Source organism: Varanus komodoensis, unplaced genomic scaffold (genome assembly GCF_004798865.1).
Source record: "Varanus komodoensis strain SLA01 unplaced genomic scaffold, ASM479886v1 scaffold12, whole genome shotgun sequence".
NCBI classification, from domain to species: Eukaryota; Metazoa; Chordata; class Lepidosauria; order Squamata; family Varanidae; genus Varanus; species Varanus komodoensis.
In genome coordinates, this window is record NW_025335349.1 from 24,330,835 (window position 1) to 24,347,397 (window position 16,563).

The following is a 16,563-nucleotide window of genomic DNA, read 5'->3' on the forward strand; positions in this document are numbered from 1 at the left end:
TCCTTGCGCAGATGCAACCCAAAGCCTCCAATTGGCTCAAAATGCAAAAGGAGAAAGAGACCCGCTGTTGACTGGCCAAGTTTTGTGGGTTACAAAGAGGGTGGTGGCGTTATTTGCTTTCCCAGCTGCTATGATCAAGAGCAGTCTGGCTCTCACAGATGTGATTTGCTGCAAATTAGATAAACTGTAACTCTGGTGAGTTATATGCACTGCTTTATTGGAGGTAATCCTAAACTATATTGTAATTTTACAGTTATGGCCTACAGCCTTAAAACAATTGCCAGCGCCCCATCCCCATTTCCCCCTTGTCCCTCATTCAGGGCCAACTCTTTTAGCACAGGGTTCAGCTGCAGTCTTCTGGGTGCAATTCAAGGTGCTGCTATGACCTATAGACAGCCTTAATGGCCTGCAGTCTGCAGATCTTGTGAGACATTCTCTCCTTTCTGCAAACCTTTCGTTTGCTCTGTCACAAGCTTCAAGATCAATCCCAAAGCACCTTCTCCACTATTCCAACCTCAGAGAAGTCAGAGGGGCATTCTTGGTGACTGCCCCACAGCTGTTGAACGCTGTTCTCCTTGTGCTCCAAAAGCCTAAATAGCTTTTGAGACTGTTGGTAGATTTCCCTGTTTGGGCTGGGGTTCAAGAGCCATACTTTGAATGAATGGGGCACTGTATTCAATCTCCACCCTGGACAGTCCCTGTCTGAGACCCTTTGCCGGTCAATCTGAGTGAGGCAGATCAAGGATTTGATTCAGTTCAAGGCAGCAGCAATTTTCCCAGCCCTGAGCAGCCAGGAACCAGATCTTTCATACGCCACACATGGACTGATGCACAGAAAAGATTCTGGCACAGGTCACCAGCCATGAGAACAGGCCTTTGCAGAGCTTCCTCTGTCCCTCCTGTGAACAAATACTGGAAAATGTATCCTCAGCTTCCTTAACCTTCTGCCCTCTAGATCTGTAGGACTACAACTCCCAGATTTACCAGCTGGGAGATGAACACTGGGGATTGGAGTCCAACCCATCTGGGGGGGTATCAGGTTGGGGGAGAGTGAGGAATGCTATACAACACGGGTGCACAACTTGTGGCCCTCCCGAGGCCTCTAAGGCAGCCCTCCTAACACTTCTTGCACCATGGCTTGGCGAAGCTTATCTCCGCCCCTCCCTCAGCCGTCGTAATAAAGCTTTGCTCTTTACTTGCTGATGGAAGCACTGAGGAAACAGCAATCTGTCTTAACATCTCTGGACTCACCAGGGGAGAAGTAGAAAGAAGGCTCTGCACTTCCTCCTCCAGCTGTCCTCATATAAAACACTCTTTTCCCACTGTGTCATGATTGCTGGGATGTGTACCAGTTGTGTGCATTTGTGTGTGCATACTTATATGTGCATGCACCCACAAGTCCTAAGTCAGCACTACATATGGCCCGCAGACCTGAAAAGGTTGTGCACCCCTGTGCTGTAGTGATTCAAGTATTGGACTGGGACTCAGGAACCCGAGTGCCCACTCAACTCAGACATGAAGCTCACTGGGTGACTTTGGGCCAGAAAAAAGGAGGGTTATGTATGCCCTTTGGAAGAAAGACGGGATATGCTGGTGCGCCTGCAACTGGAGTATTGTGCTCAGTTCTGGGCCCCTCATTACAGGAAGGCTATAGCCCGGTTAGAGTCAGTGCAGCATAGGGCCACAAGGTTGGTGGCCGGTTTGCAGGGGATGCCATATGAGACAAGACTGAGGGAAATGGGTCTCTTCAGCCTGGAGAAGACTTAGAGGGGATATGTTGGCGACATACAGGTACGTGAGGGGGTGTCACACAGAGGTGGGTAGAGACCTGTTCTCCCCTGCAGAGGAAGGCAGGATGCATTCCAATGGAGCAAAGCTCAGGGAACCAAGGTTCCATTTGGATGCCAGGAAGTCATTCCTCATAGTTAGGACCCTGAGGGTATGGAATGGGCTTCCACGGGAAGTGACTGAAGGCCCATCCGTGAGGGTGTTCAAAGATAGGCTAGACATGCACATGGTGGGCATGTCGTGAGTGCAGCTGGCTAGAGCCAGGGGTCAGACTAGATGGCCCGGGAGACCCCTTCTGACTTGCTCTGTTCCTATGTTTCTATGTAATCTGTCAAGTGACACCAACAACCTGCAAGCAGCTGTGTGGCATGAACCCCCCAAAGACAGAACCCAATGATCACTTGCTCCCCCCTTCTTCTTGCCTGATGTAGCCTCAGGAAAGCCCCCTCTGCTCCCGCTGGCACTCACCATCTGTCGGAAGGCCTTGGAGTCCTTGGCCCGGGGGAAGGAGCGTTCAGGCACCCAGCGGGGCACCAGCCCCTCATTGGAGCTGGCCTGGGCCCGCTGCAGCTTGGCTAAGATGGCCTTCTCCTCTTTCTGTCAAAGAGAAGCAGAGGACACAGAGGAGCACATGCAGAAAGAAGAGCCATGGGGAAAAGCTCCTGCTAAATATCTCCCGCAAAAGGAGGCATCGCTTGCTGGAGTCGCAGCCTCTGCCGCTCTGGCTTCAGACAGTGGCTGCTCACCCTTCCTGTGGAGCGTGTCCCCAGGAGACAACCAGTGCTTTGCAGTTGGACATCTCAGCTCCCTAACCCAGGAATGGGCAGAACCTCCACCTTGGACGTTTTAGTCAGCAGCTGCTAGTGCTCTGAACAGCAGATCATGTTGATAGGGACTGAGTGGAAGTCCCCAACACCTGGAGATGAGCCTCCTGCACTGCCCAGTGCTAACTCGCCCACCCACTGTATCAGACAGAGCAAGCCATCGCCACACCCCCCTAGCCTGGCTGGGACTTACCCGTTTCTGGCTGCAGCCCACAATGAAGAAGGTCTCGATGTTGTGCTCCTTAAGGTAGGCATTGCGCTCGCCCCCATGGCCTGGCTCCACTTCGTAGTCTTCGTTCAGGTACTGCAGCGTCGCCCGCGTAATGTGGATCCGCCTGCCACAGAGCTTTATCGATCAGCTATATCGCGAGGCGGAGCCCCCTGGTCACCCCACCCCATGCCCACTGGGCATTTGTTACCCAGCATTAGCAAGGAAGAGACGGTTCAATGTGGACGCAACCTGGGCTCTGACTTGAGGGGCTTGAAGCAAGAGGCCAGGATGGACAGATGCATGGCCAGGATGTGTTGGGCAGGGGAGGGTGGCAGGGGAGGGTACAAGTACAGGGAAGCCAGGGGGTTCCGGAAAGACTCTGCTGAAGAACGAGACTGGGGAACAGAAGCAAAAGTTGTGGCTGGATGGACTCAGATGGAGAAGCTTTCCAAGCACAGGGAAGCAGGTGCAGTGCCATAAAAGCCACTGAGCCGGGAGAGGGGGCCAGATGATACTGCACGGATCAGGAAGTGGAGAGGAAATACTGTTGGGGCTGAGAGGTCAAATCTGAGGAGCAGAAGAGGACTGGGAAACTTCAGACTGAAGGGCCCAATCGGGCATTCCGGGGTCCCCAGGTGGTCATGTCTCCTCCCCTGCCCCACTCTATTGTTTGTTGGTTTCCCAGCTTTTGTGCAGTTTTTCCCCATTCCAAAAGATAGATATGGCTCTCCTAGGGCTTAGTTGCTGATTTTAGAATTTGTGTCCCTGTGTGTCTGTGTGTGTGTGTGTGTGTGTAGAGGGGGGAGACACAAAAGTCAAGAAACCACTAAACGGATCAGTGATTAGAGGAAGGGGGTGTGGCCTTTAGGAGAATCTGAAGGGCTGGATTTGGCACTAGGCCTGAGTTGCTCATCTCTGTTCCATTCCTTACTTGCACAAACACAACCCAATAGCTCCATACACATGTCTGAGCAGCTATCAAGTACCTTGCCCCTACATTCGCTTGTATCAGTGGTTAGGAACCTGCAAAGACCTCTGCAGCTTTCCCTCCCTGTTCCCCACGTAGTAATTTGACTTTTAAATAAGCTTCCAATGGTGCCAAAGGAAATTTTTCCCCTTTAAGAGCTGAGGACACTGTTAAAGAAGGGGAGAGAGGAGGGAAGAGTAATAAGAATGGGATGGATGAAGGCACATAAGCAGGACTTAGTTGGGCACAGGTGGAGCTCCAGAGCAGCCCATTGTCAGCAAATCTTCCGCAAGGGAAGGTGGAACTAGGTGAGGAAAAAGGTTTCCCCCTGCTCTATAGGAACCCACCTCCCGCCAAAGCTGCCACCTCCCCCCCCCCGCAAAACCCCTTCCCTTTGCTTTGCTCAGACCTGTGGGGACACGACTCACCCTGCTTTGCCACCCGCCTCCATGTGGTTGGCCAGGGTGACATCATTGGACCAGACGTCGAACTGCCACTTGCGCAGCCCCAGCACGCCACAATGCACACGCCCACTGTGGATCCCGACGCGCATGTTCACATTCACACCTGTCACCTCACGCACCAACCTAGAAGCAGGAAGAAACAAGGAGTGTCAGAAAACCTCTCTCTTTTTACACACTCCCTTCCTTCATTCCAGCAAAGGGCACAAAGGCAGTTCATGCAGAAGTTAAGCTGACAAAGGAAGGGAGGTGTCTGCTTGCTTGTGCAGCTCCAGCAGTGTGAGTGGCACATCACAGAGTACAATAAGATAGGCCCCTGCCCTGAGCAGCTGAAATGGGGCAGTGGGCTGGATGACACACAATGGCTTAGGGCAGCCTTCCCCAACCTGGTGGCCTTCAGAGGCATTTGGACTGCAATCCCCAGAATCCCCATCCAGCAGGGCCATTGACTGGGAATTCTGGGTGTTACAGTCCAAACACATCTGGAAGGCACAAGGTTGGGGAAGGCTGACTTAGGACTTTCAAGCTAGAATGGCCAGCTGTGGGCAAGTATAGTGAATACTGAGCTTTAGGGCTGATCTAAGAAGACCAATTTATAACTCCATCAAAAACACATTCTTTTATTTTGTTGACTACTCTCCCTGGCTCTGCATATCTACAGCATCCACAAAAGGGGAAGCAGGAATGATAACAACACAGAATGCCATGTATGGCTTCTAGTGGGTACAGCAAACCACAGAACTGGAACTATGGTTTTCTCAAGTCACCATAGACCCCTATTTTTAGATATATGCACATAAGAGGCATGCTTCTGGAAGAGACATTATTTTGCTCACCCTATTAATGACAACACAAATGCTATTATTATAACAACATCAACAAATGACATTATAATTTATATTAACAAGTGATATTAATATTAATAACAAATAGCCTTATGATTAATAGGAATAACAAATAATATTATTACAGATAATATTTATAATGCTAATCCTCCACCATCCCAGAGGTATCCAGCAGGTTCCTCAGAAGCTAATATCCCAAACAAAGTTTCAAAGGAAACCCTGGGAAATTTGCAAGGCCTCTGGATGAAGTCCGTCATGGAGCATGAAAAAAACCCTAGTTTTCTACTCTTCCTCCTTTATGACCTCAGTGGTTATTGAGAGGCATTTAATATCCAATAATTATGGCTTCTAGAAGTGGGAAAAAGATGAGAAAGAAGCCGGAAGGGAGCAAGCAGCTTGGCTAGAAAAGTGGCTAAGCCCCAGGAGACAAGACCTAGCTGCAGCTGAAAGTCTGGGAACCGATGCAGCCAACAGAGAACCAAAATACACCCCCTGGGACTTGGACCTCTGCTGAGAAGTTTTCTTGGCCTGATAACAAAGGAAGGGTGAACTTGTGTAACAGAGTCAGGGGCAGAAAGTCACTCCTCACAGAAAGGACACCCATAAGGATTGCTTTGCAGCGATAGGTACAGATTCAAACGAGGTTGTACTCTGCCGGATTGGACCAACAGCTTGTCTAGTCTAAGATTTTGCTTCCACAGTGGCCAACCGGATGTCCCAGGCACAAGCTCACAAAGTGAACATGAGTGCAATCGTGCCCTCCCACTCCTGTGGCCCAGCAACTAGTACTGAGGGGCACACTGCTTCCAATACAAGGGGAAGCCCACAGCCTCATGACTGGTTCCACTGATAGCCTTATCTGCCATGAATCTCTCTAATTACCTTCTAAAGTCATTCCAAGTTGGTGGGCACTACTAGAATATTTACTAGCTTTTGCCTAGTGCACATTCTTTTTTCCAGGACCCAGATGTCCCCAGACTGTGGAATACATCTGGGGAAGGAGACACCTGGGTTGCAGGTGAGAAGGAACAGAGGCAAAGTATGTGAGACAACTAAACCAAGAAGAAACCGAGAAACTGTGCAAAAGCTTCTTCTGGGAGACCTGCCAGATAAAGGCAGTCCTCAGGTTGCTAAGGAGTTCCATTTCTGAGAAAATAGAAATTAGTCTTTAAGTTGAATTTATGTGTAAGTCTGATCACCTATAGTCAGCTCTCCACATTCATGGAGGTTAGGGTCTCAGGATTCCTGGGAAAGTAGAAAAATCACAAATATATCTAGGCTGACCCCTCTGTCTGAACACACCAGCACCTCTTTGCAGCAAGGAAATGCCAGGGAGATTCCCTCTCACAATGCTTTGGAGGCCTCCCCCTCTACCCTTTCAGTTCCTCTCTCTCTATGGTGATTATTTGGAGTCCTTCCCTCTCTCTTCTCCTGTTTCTTCTCTCTCTCTATGGTAATGACAATTTTTCACAATAATTTTTAAAAAAAATTAATAGGCTTTATGGCTTTTTGTTCATAAGTATGGGGTATTCATAACTCGGATGTTCGTAACCTGCGCTTTTGTTAATTTCTGATTCTTCAGCAAAAATGTCAAGAGTGCTAACTATCTTTCTCCAAAATCAGAGGAATCCTAATATGGCTGTTCTAAAGCCAGCTCCAAAATTAGGTATTAGGAAGCACAGAATACATGCAGCGATGCATTCAGAGGCTAGCAACCGTGCCGACACTGATGCTGGCATTTTTACCATGTATCTCTTTCCCTCCAAGTAGCTTCTGGCTCATAACTGACAAGCCTTAGTTAAAGCATCTGGATCCAATCTTGATCTCTGGAGGGAGTTCCAACTTCATGTCTGCCCACCAATATCCCATTGGTTTCATTTGCCTTTCCACACTGCTACTGCATAAAAAGAACACTGCAGCGCCCTTTACATAAACAACAGGGTTGTTCTGCCTCCTGCAATTACACTGTGCAAGCTCAGGACACGACAGCAAGGACAGACCTAGCGCCGAAAAGGGACTTTGGTTTTCAGGTTTTGGGAAAGAGGAAGTTGCTACACCATATAGCTATAAAGATACTCTTGGCAATGTCTAGTAAACTGCAGGAGCTGGAGGAGGAGGAGGAGTGGCATTTAGCAGGACTTCCAGTGGTCGGAAGGTCAAAGCAAGACATCTCCCACCCTTGAGCTAGCTGAAGCAACAATTAAAGGCATGAGAGCAGAGGGAATACAGGTGTGCTTCTTCATGCAAAACTTGGATTTTTCTACTGTGTGGAGCAAACGTAGCATCCCCAGGGCTGTCTCCAAGAAGCTGCTACAGCTCCAGGATCTGCTGAATGGTGTGTGTGTGTATAGAACAGGCTACATCATGCAAGCATGTGGTCCTCCATATAAATGAACGATGCTTCATGGAGAAAATAATCGATCTTTTGCATTGCAGAAGGTAGTTTCTGGACTTGCAAGAAAGAGAGATCTAGCTTGTTTCTGGACCACTGCATAGTCCACATGACATACTCCAGATATTGCCATAGTATGTTGCATGTCGACTCCATGCACAGAAATGTGCATACAAAAGCCGTCACAGACAGCTCGTCTTATGTACTGCGACCTGCTTCAGATATTGCACTAAATCATGCTTTACCTTTTATTGTGACTAGAAGCAACAGTGTGCCTCCGCAGATTTACACTCCCCCTCTGCAGATGCCAGGAGGATAGAGGAAGCTTTTGCTTCCAGTTTTAATTAACCACAGCTTGCCATTTAGCCCAAACAAACCAGCTTCAAGCCATTGTTAAAATCAACCCCAGTTTGCTGGACAAAACAACAAGTCACTCTTGATCAAAAATGAAAGCAAAAGCTTCCTCGATCCTTCTTGCAGTTGTGCCAGCCCTAGATTTGCTTGAACTCCTTCCTGTGACAATAAAACAAGGCTTCATGTTATGGCTGCTGAACTGGCCCATTGCATGATGCGCTCAAAACAGCAAGTGCAACAGAAAGCTTCATTAGCACCTTGAAAAACACATTTGACACAGCAGAGGCCTTTGCGTCATCAGATGCAAGGAGTGTCATCTTCAGTTGGCAGGTGAATCAATACATATGGCTATGGAAGGAAATGATGCAAACCTGGCATCCAATAGCAAAAAAACCCAAAAAGTATAGCCTTGTAACCAGCAGCAGCAGTGATGCTGCAATACTATTGTCTGGTGATTTAATCCAATTTATCGCAGATTTTCATTGCCTTTTGAAGCCAGTGTTTACATTCTTCCCCTCCACAGCTATAGGGGTCTATGTACACCTGACAACTGAGGGCAATGCTCCAAGTCTCTCCGGTCCATGGCAGCTTGTGCCACCTATAAATCAGTTAGTTAGGATCACAAGACTCTTTGCTGCTAGCCCTCCGGCAACTAGTTGCAAAGAGTGTGGGACACACGCTACGAAATGCAAGCCAAGCCTCTCCCCATCTCACACTCACGAAATGGCCTCGATCATGTCAACGCCCATCTCCACGCAGCAGTGAGCATGGTCTGCCCGCGGCTCCGGCAACCCCGACACACAGTAGTAGCAATCGCCAAGGATCTTGATGCGCAGGCAATGATTCTCCTGCAGAAGGAGGCGGGAAATTCAGCACTGTCTGACTGAAGCCTGGCCATGCTGCCCTGCCCCAGCACTTCTCACTCCAGTTCAGTGCTCTCTTCCCACTACAGGGGAGCCCTCCCACCGAGGACTGTTGGCTAACCAACAGCTGTACTTCTACAGAACGAGAAAAAATTTACAAGCACAGAGTGTAACTGCATGCACCTTCAAGGGTTCTGCTTTGTCCATAAACCAAGGAAAGGAGGTGGCACCAGAACTGCAGTGATAAGGGATGATTTGCACATTATACAGCAGTTGTACACTGGCATTTCCTGCAGTTCGCACGAAGTGCAAATGTTGACAGGTGCGTTTCCGTAACTTGCATCTGGGAACCCCACTGGGCTGTGTGTCTCCAGTGTGAATGCTTGGGCATCTAAAGACATGCACTTCACATTCCCATTTTATGGCTTATTGGAGGAAACATCAATGCCATCCAGGCAAACCTGCGGCTAACTCAAAAGCTGCACAAAATGTGAAATAGTTCTGGGAAGACAAGAATTTGTCTTCTTGCAAATGCAGGAGAATTTTCATGAGAAACTTATCCTCAGTAATTCAAAGGCCTTAAAAAAAGCAGGGGCTGGGGGAAAAGACAGCCACTCTACTGCACTTAGAAACCCAAAGAAAACTTTTAGATCATCATTATCCAGCAAAGTTCTAAGCACGGGACTTGGGAGGTTGGAAACAGATGCACTCTTCCCAGGGTTTGCCTGACATATAATAAAATAAACTGCAGTTTGTTTTTCAAACCCCTGGGTTGTTTGGATCCCTCATCCTTTGTCTGCTCTTTCTCTACACTGCAAATGTGTTTGCAATGCCATAGTATCAGCACGCAGAGTGGCTGTTTGGGTTTTTTTTACCACTCTACCTACAGCCACATGAAACAACCAGTAGTCCTGAGTTCACATGTAAAAACAACCCATGGTTTAAACAACCCAGAGTTTTCAACTCAACAGCAAATCATGGGCACCCTTTCTGGAGTGTTAACAAATATGATTCACTAGCATGGCCACATTCATACAACCATGTAGAATTCAACAAACAATGAGTTAAATAAGCTATTGATTAACAGTGTACTGGTTCATATGTCATGACAAACTGTCATGGATTAATTTACCTGTGGGGTTTCTTGCACTTCGCTGGGCACCCATAGATGCCATTTCTGCATGGTACTTGCAGGCGCTCAGCTTATCATAGCTCTTATGTCATTCAAACCCAAATGGCAGGGTTTGAGATTTGACAACCTTAAAACAAGCCCTGAGTTATTTGAGGGCTGCCTCACTCTCAAACAATCAGTGCTCTCTGAGTCACAGAACATGACAAGCCATGGCAAGTAAGGCTTCCATAGGCTCCATGAAAAAAGGGCGCCTGTAAAGCTGAGAATGGTACTATAGCATCTATGGATAAATTAACCCAGGAGGAATGCTAGGTCATGTAAACCAGGTTGTTACAGATCAACCAAGTCACTGATTCCAGGGAATATGTGAAATAGCAAAGCTAGAAAAGCAAATGGGATCACTTCACCAACTAAACACAACAGATGGGGTGCCACTGTTCTTTGGGAAAGAAAAAGCTGTATTACTCTTCTTTCCTAACCTTCCCTCCCTGTGCCCACATCCCCTGGCCGAGTCAATTCATCCTGTACCACTGAATGCTCCCTTTGTCACTTACCGCAGCCAGCTTGTCAAAACGGGCAAAAAGCTCATTCAGTGTCATGACCAGTTCCTGTGCTGTGCATTGAGATGCCAGGCTAGTGAACCCCTCAATGTCAGCAAACAGAATGCTGTTGGATGAGGAGAGAAAGGAACAAAAGTGAATACAGCGACCTTCAACCCGGCAGCGGCCTCTGGTCCCATTCTTAGTGTCATGAGGCTGTCCTGACCCCAGCCCACATCTTCTCCCCCATCTGTTTGCTAAAAAAGTGTTCTGTGGTTCAAATTCCCCATGCTTATTGCCGAATGTTCTTTGGTAACTGGCCTTCATTTCTGCTCCCGCTCATGGACACATTAAGCTCAAAGGCCGTAGTACCTGACATTGTCATGTTTCTGGATGTAGATCTTGTGGAACATCATGTCCTCCTTCTTGGTGTTGATGTCCTCCTTCATCTCCATGGCAACATGCTGGGGCAGCACTGACAGCAGGAGCCGCTCCTGCCCACCCCACAGAGAGAAAAGGCCCATTGCAGCATTCCAAAAAGCAAGAATTTTTGCCACAAAACACTGAAGACCAATGCCCCATACTGGCTCCCGGCCTCAATAACCATATTCCTCCTTCCTTCCCTTGCAAACCAGTCACCAGACAACTAAGCTCCCTATTCCACATGTTTGTAGTGAGTGGGCCAGGCACTCACTCTTTGCTGGCTTTCCAAGGGCCTGTGTTACAGGATTCTGAAGAGGACTCTGCAGAAGAGGAGATGCAAGGACAGGAGGATCAAAAGGAGGCAGAAGCCTTTGAAGGTCCTCCAAGGTCACTGCCTACAGTTTCCCAGTGCAACTATGAGAGCAGACATGTTTTAGAAGAAGATGGAGGAGTCCCAGGAGGGGAGGGAGAGCCATTGTCTTGCCTGGTCCCTGACTCCATGATGAGGTGTTGGGAAAGACAAGCTACCCAGTTAGAGGGCTTATGTAGGTTTCACCAGCTGGTTCTCCACTAGTGGGGGTGATCTTGAGGATGGGGCCTGTATTGTTACCAAAAAGGAAGGATTGGGGAGAAGTGTCCAGTTTGGGTTCAACTCTACATGAACAGAGGCCTAGCATTCAGCTCGCTGGAGGGCTCTTAGGGTTGCATTGTCTTATTGGCTGTGAAGTGCCAGTAAAGATCTGCATTATGAAGTACTATCTGGTGTTTTGGCAGGGCGGGGTCCGGCTTAATATTCTCTACTCATAGCTACTCAGCAGTAGCAAGCAAGCATCAGGCATTGTCAGTGGGGGGGGGGGGGGGGGGTTACACTTGACTAGGAGCAGGAGATCCAGAGGGACGTAGCCCAGCATGAAATCCCATTACCTGTATGAAAAAAACAGCCTAGATTGTGGAGCCTGCTGGAGGATATGGGATTTATAATTTATTTATTTATATATGGAATGCATGCATTTATGTACCTATTGTCCAGATCTTGTAAGATTAGCTGGAATGATTTAAAAGCAGGTTTACATCAAAATGAGCAACATTCTGAACCGTAACTCACTGAACCTGCCCTTCTTTTGGACAGAAAGAGGGGCTAGTTTACATGATCAAACAAGGCGCTATGGCTAAATGATCAAAGAAGCTGCAGTGGTTTGTTTAAATCAGTGGCATGTGCTGGGTGCCATTAGCATAATTACCCACTCAGATGTGGCTTGTTGGGTCAACTGTACCAAGATGACACAGCTCATATGAGGGGGAAACTCACTTCAGATGATGCAACAACAAACCATGGGTTATCTGAAGTTTATTTGCCCCTCCAAAAAGCAATGCCACCCAGATTCAGGCAACATAACATGTACCAGGCAGGTGAATAGGCTAAAGGTGCCTGGCATATGCCGCTGATTTAAATGAGTCTGACTTAAATGGCATTTTAAAGCCACTGAGGCTTGTTTTGATCATGCAAATCTGTGGTTGCACTGTTAAACTTGGATTTATATACTTGGTTCAGACAACAAGATAACTTACACTCAGTTGTTAAGTATTGGTTGAGTGTGGGCTGCTGCTGACCTGTGGGTTGTTGTGAACCACCCAATGAACTTCAGCTATGGGCTGGCATAAATAAATAAACCCAATGAGAAACCATGGGTACTTTTTATGGGGTTCATGGCTAACAAGCCATAGCTTGTTATCTTGGCTGGATGCAGACCTGGTAGCCCATGTTTCAACAACAAACCATGGTTCAGTTGAAAACCCACATTCAGCCCTTGAGTGTGGATTCTTGTGCTGCCTGAACACAGCCACAGTCTGACAGGCAGAATGATTTGTGCTTCCTTACATTTCTCAAACAAGCGGTTCTAGAATTCCTTGTGCATAAGCATGAGGGATGAACAGCTGGTTCAAGGACCAGAGTAGCATAATAATCAGGGACACTGATCCCACAGACAGGGAGAGCCAGTGCTGTTGATTTACAGGTCCCAAATATATGTAAATGTCTAGTTTATATACCACCTTACCACCATACTGCCACATCTGGCTATAAATACAAGTAGCCATCTATGCAAGAGGGTTAAACAGAGAACTAAAAACAGCAAAAGCCGCCTAGTTATTTTATCTGTCAAGTATGAACTTGCAAGAGAAACTGATTTTGGGGAGATCATTCAAATTTTTCTGATGAAAAAGTCTATGTATAAATGTTTTCAGTCACATCCATGCATTAGAATACCCTCAAATACTGATACCTTTACTAAACACTTGCTAAAAAGTTACAAAATAGTTACCCACACTTTGAAGGCCTGTAGGTAGAAAAATAGCACCAGAAGGAGCAGGAGCATGATAGGAAAGTCTCAATGTGCAGCCTCAGCCATGAAGAATAATAATTTCAGACTTAAAATAGAAACTTTTCATTCATGAGACCATAACCAAGGACCAGACTCTGGCATGTGTAATAGAGGGGACCTGTGTTAGAAGTTTGTACTGAGCCCCAAAAAAGGATACTTGAGCCTTCCTAAACCTCTTGCCTCCTCTTCTCCCTAAAGAGGGAAGCCATCCTGGTACTGACCTTGCAAGAGGAGGAACTCCAGACCAAAGCTGGCCCTTTAAATGCATGGCTTACACTCATCCAGGTCCCGCTAACCAAGAGACCCGCCCCACAAGGCTGCTGCCCAATCCAGGTGCCTCCCCCACCTGCTGGCGGTTTTCACGTTGCAGGTGCAGCCGTGCCTGTATGTAGCCACGGGTCTCCTGGAAGGCCTGGCGTTGCGACACCTCCGCGGGGTAGTGAGTGCAGATGCCAATGACATTGGTGCAGAGGAAGATCAGGATGTTGGCGCCAAGCTGTAAGCAAGAGAAAGAGAGGGGAAAACCTCAGTGAAATGGCTACTGGGGGCAGACAGGAAATCCCAAGTTCCAGCTGTTTTTTGCATCACTGGTTTTCACCCTCAAGCCACCCACAGGCAGTCAGGAGAAGCAACCCTGCCAGTCCAGCTCCATTTCCTGGCATATTAGTTAGGGATTGTCCTCCCTCTGTCCCAAGAACAGGGTTCCCTCCCTAAAGAATGAATCAGGAGCTTTGTCCAAAGAGGTCCTCCTGGCCCATAAAGGGGTCTTTGTTCTCCCCCTCAGCCCTCCATTGCTGCCCAGGAGACCAAATGTGCTGCTGGGGTGAGTGGGTGGCAGGAAGGCCCCCACGTTGTGGCTTTGGGAGACAGAGGGCTGGAACACAAAAAAAGACATTTCCATTTGTACAGAGGCTTGAGGGAGGTAGGAACCATATTTCTTCTCTCCAATGAAAGGGTTCTCCCCAGGACTGAATCCATACAGAACAAGGAGAGCAGAAACTCAGGCCTGGGGGGCAAATCCACCCTGTCAGGGTTCCTAGCTTGACACACCCATTTTTCCTAGCTCTACCTCCTTTCCCCTGACCACCACTCATTTGGCACTATCCTGAGTTTTGGAGAGTTGTTCCCACATTGTAAAAGGCTGAAATGCCTCTCCTAAGGCTTAGAGATTGGCAAGGAGAGCTTTAAGCTACACTATATTCTAATATATACATAGAGTCTACACATTATATTCTATATTCTAAACTCCAAGACTCCTTGGCTTTGGATCTCCCTGTCATTCTCTTGTGCCTTCCTAGTTCTTTTCTTCCAAAAACCCTAAATTTACTCTAAACTCCTCCTCTAACACTCTCTCACAATCCCCCACGGCAGCCTGTTTCTCCCACATTCCATTTATCTCAGACTGACACTTCTTCCTCTTCGTGATCTCTCTTTTACACATACACACAAACACACACTCCTTCCATGCATCCCAGTGCACCTAGCTTCAGTGTTGACTTTAAATGCTTGCTATCTTTAGCCTTCTCAGCGTTAATGCATGGTTCTAATTCCCCTGATGTGTGTTTTTAATTCACTTTCTTTAAGGAAACAACGAATTGCTTTCAAGGAGCTCACTGATACTTCTGAGTCTCTCAACATTGGGGTGTATCAGGTTTTCCTCAAAAAAGAGCCTTTATTTACATGTGTGGCTTACATGGATACACACCCATGCAAATTAACGTATATTTTGTAACCCAATAGTTGACTAGATGGAGAAATACTCTGATCTGATATAGGGAAATGCCCCCCACCCCCAAACACACACATCCTGAAGATAGGAGCACCTGACATCCGGGATCAAAGAGCAACAGGGGTGGTGTCCAATCTCTTTCGGCCAGAAGGCTGAGCTTAATTTAAAAAGGTTCTTGGTAGCTACCTTAGACGGGAGGCCAAAGGGGTGGGCCCAAAACAGCAAAAATGCCAGCATTCTTTAACTTGAGGCTCTTATTGTCAGCAAGCAAGGCTGGCTCTCCCATGAGACAGACTGCTCCAGGTGTTGGGAGAAGAGTGTCAAGCTGTGGGCTCCCCCAGGAGAGCTGCTTCCCCCCCGCCGCCCATGGGTGCTCCGGAGAGCCCTACCAGCCACTCACCCACTGTGGCATTTGCTGTGGCAGCAGGATGAGGAGAGAGGCTGGGCTCTCCAGAGCAGCCCGTATTGCAATGGGAGTGGAGCGCTGGTGATCCTGGCAAACTCCAGTGAGAGAGTGGCTGGTGGTGTTCCCTGACGAAGCTGCCCTCAGGCAGTTTCACTCCAAGGGGCTCTGCAGAGCTTCCTTCCAGGGATGAAAGGCTGCTCTCAGTCACCTGCTCTCTGGCCTGCACTGAGAATCCTCTCAGTGTGAGCTGAAGAATGGGCTGGTTCTCCAGAGAGCCATGTGGGACAGGAGGAGGAGCATGTCCAGATCTTCAGAGAGGTGGCCAGAAGGAGTCCTTCCTGGAAGCCAGGCATTGTGGAAAGAGTATCCCAAGAGATCACCTGCACTCTCAGCAGAGTTCCCGATCACCTGCCTGCCTCTGACCCATACACAGGGGATCCTTGATGTGCCCTGGAATGTGGTGGCAAGTGACATGGTGGCTATGGGGTGGGGTAGGAGGCGCACTGCGGCAGTGGCACGTGGGAAGAGCCTATGGTAGGTGCGCTATCCCACCTCTGGCAGAATGAGCGCCTGTGCCAGGGCTACCCGTGACTACATGTGAGGAGAGCCATGTCAGCCTTTTAGAATGGAAGGAAAACTGCAAAAGCCAGGAAACCACCGAAGGAACAGTGGTCAGAGGAAAGGACCGTGGTGGTCTGGGAAACCATGGCCAGGACCCCAAGCAGGACATATGTGGCACAGGTATGACTTGCAACAGCTCCATGGCTACTACACATAGCTGGGATGGTGTACCAGTGCCTAAGCGAGTGAGCTGTAGCCACTAGCTGAAAGCTCGCCAATGGCTAGTTAGTTAGTTAAAGGCACAAAACTTTTCAAGACACGGCACAAAGTTTAACAGGTAATCCTGGACTAGGCAACCTTTTTTGGGCCATGGGCACATTTGGTGTTTTGAGAAACTGTCCTGGGTACCCTCACAAAATGGCTACCATGGCACAGGAGAAGAAACCTGAAAACAAGGCAGAGAAAAGTTCGAGGTCCCAACGTATTAAATCTGAACACACAATTTTCAGTACCAATAAAAACCAATCTCTTTCACAGGAATCCCAGATTCTGGTGAGAATATATGCTAAATGAAAAACCTCTCTGGGGGGAGCGGGGTTGGGCACTTTGATGGCACCAAGAAAGGTATCCAGGATTTACTGGTGCATATTACCTGCCTCTAACATAGTCCCTTCCCACCAGTCTACA

General features: G+C 48.1%; 1 protein-coding gene across 2 annotated transcripts in view; it reads right to left on the reverse strand.

The window, feature by feature from the left end:
- ADCY6 (adenylate cyclase 6) overlaps positions 1 to 16,563 on the reverse strand; it is a 56,983-nt gene that overhangs the window by 27,956 nt on the left and 12,464 nt on the right. For both annotated transcript variants that reach the window (XM_044421887.1, XM_044421888.1), the window contains exons 4-10: positions 13,527 to 13,676; positions 10,749 to 10,870; positions 10,392 to 10,503; positions 8,563 to 8,690; positions 4,219 to 4,377; positions 2,806 to 2,947; positions 2,257 to 2,385 (exon numbers count right to left, since the gene is read on the reverse strand). In XM_044421887.1, coding sequence (XP_044277822.1) covers positions 2,257 to 2,385; positions 2,806 to 2,947; positions 4,219 to 4,377; positions 8,563 to 8,690; positions 10,392 to 10,503; positions 10,749 to 10,870; positions 13,527 to 13,676 — 942 coding nt within the window. The remainder of the gene's footprint in view (positions 1 to 2,256; positions 2,386 to 2,805; positions 2,948 to 4,218; positions 4,378 to 8,562; positions 8,691 to 10,391; positions 10,504 to 10,748; positions 10,871 to 13,526; positions 13,677 to 16,563) is intronic.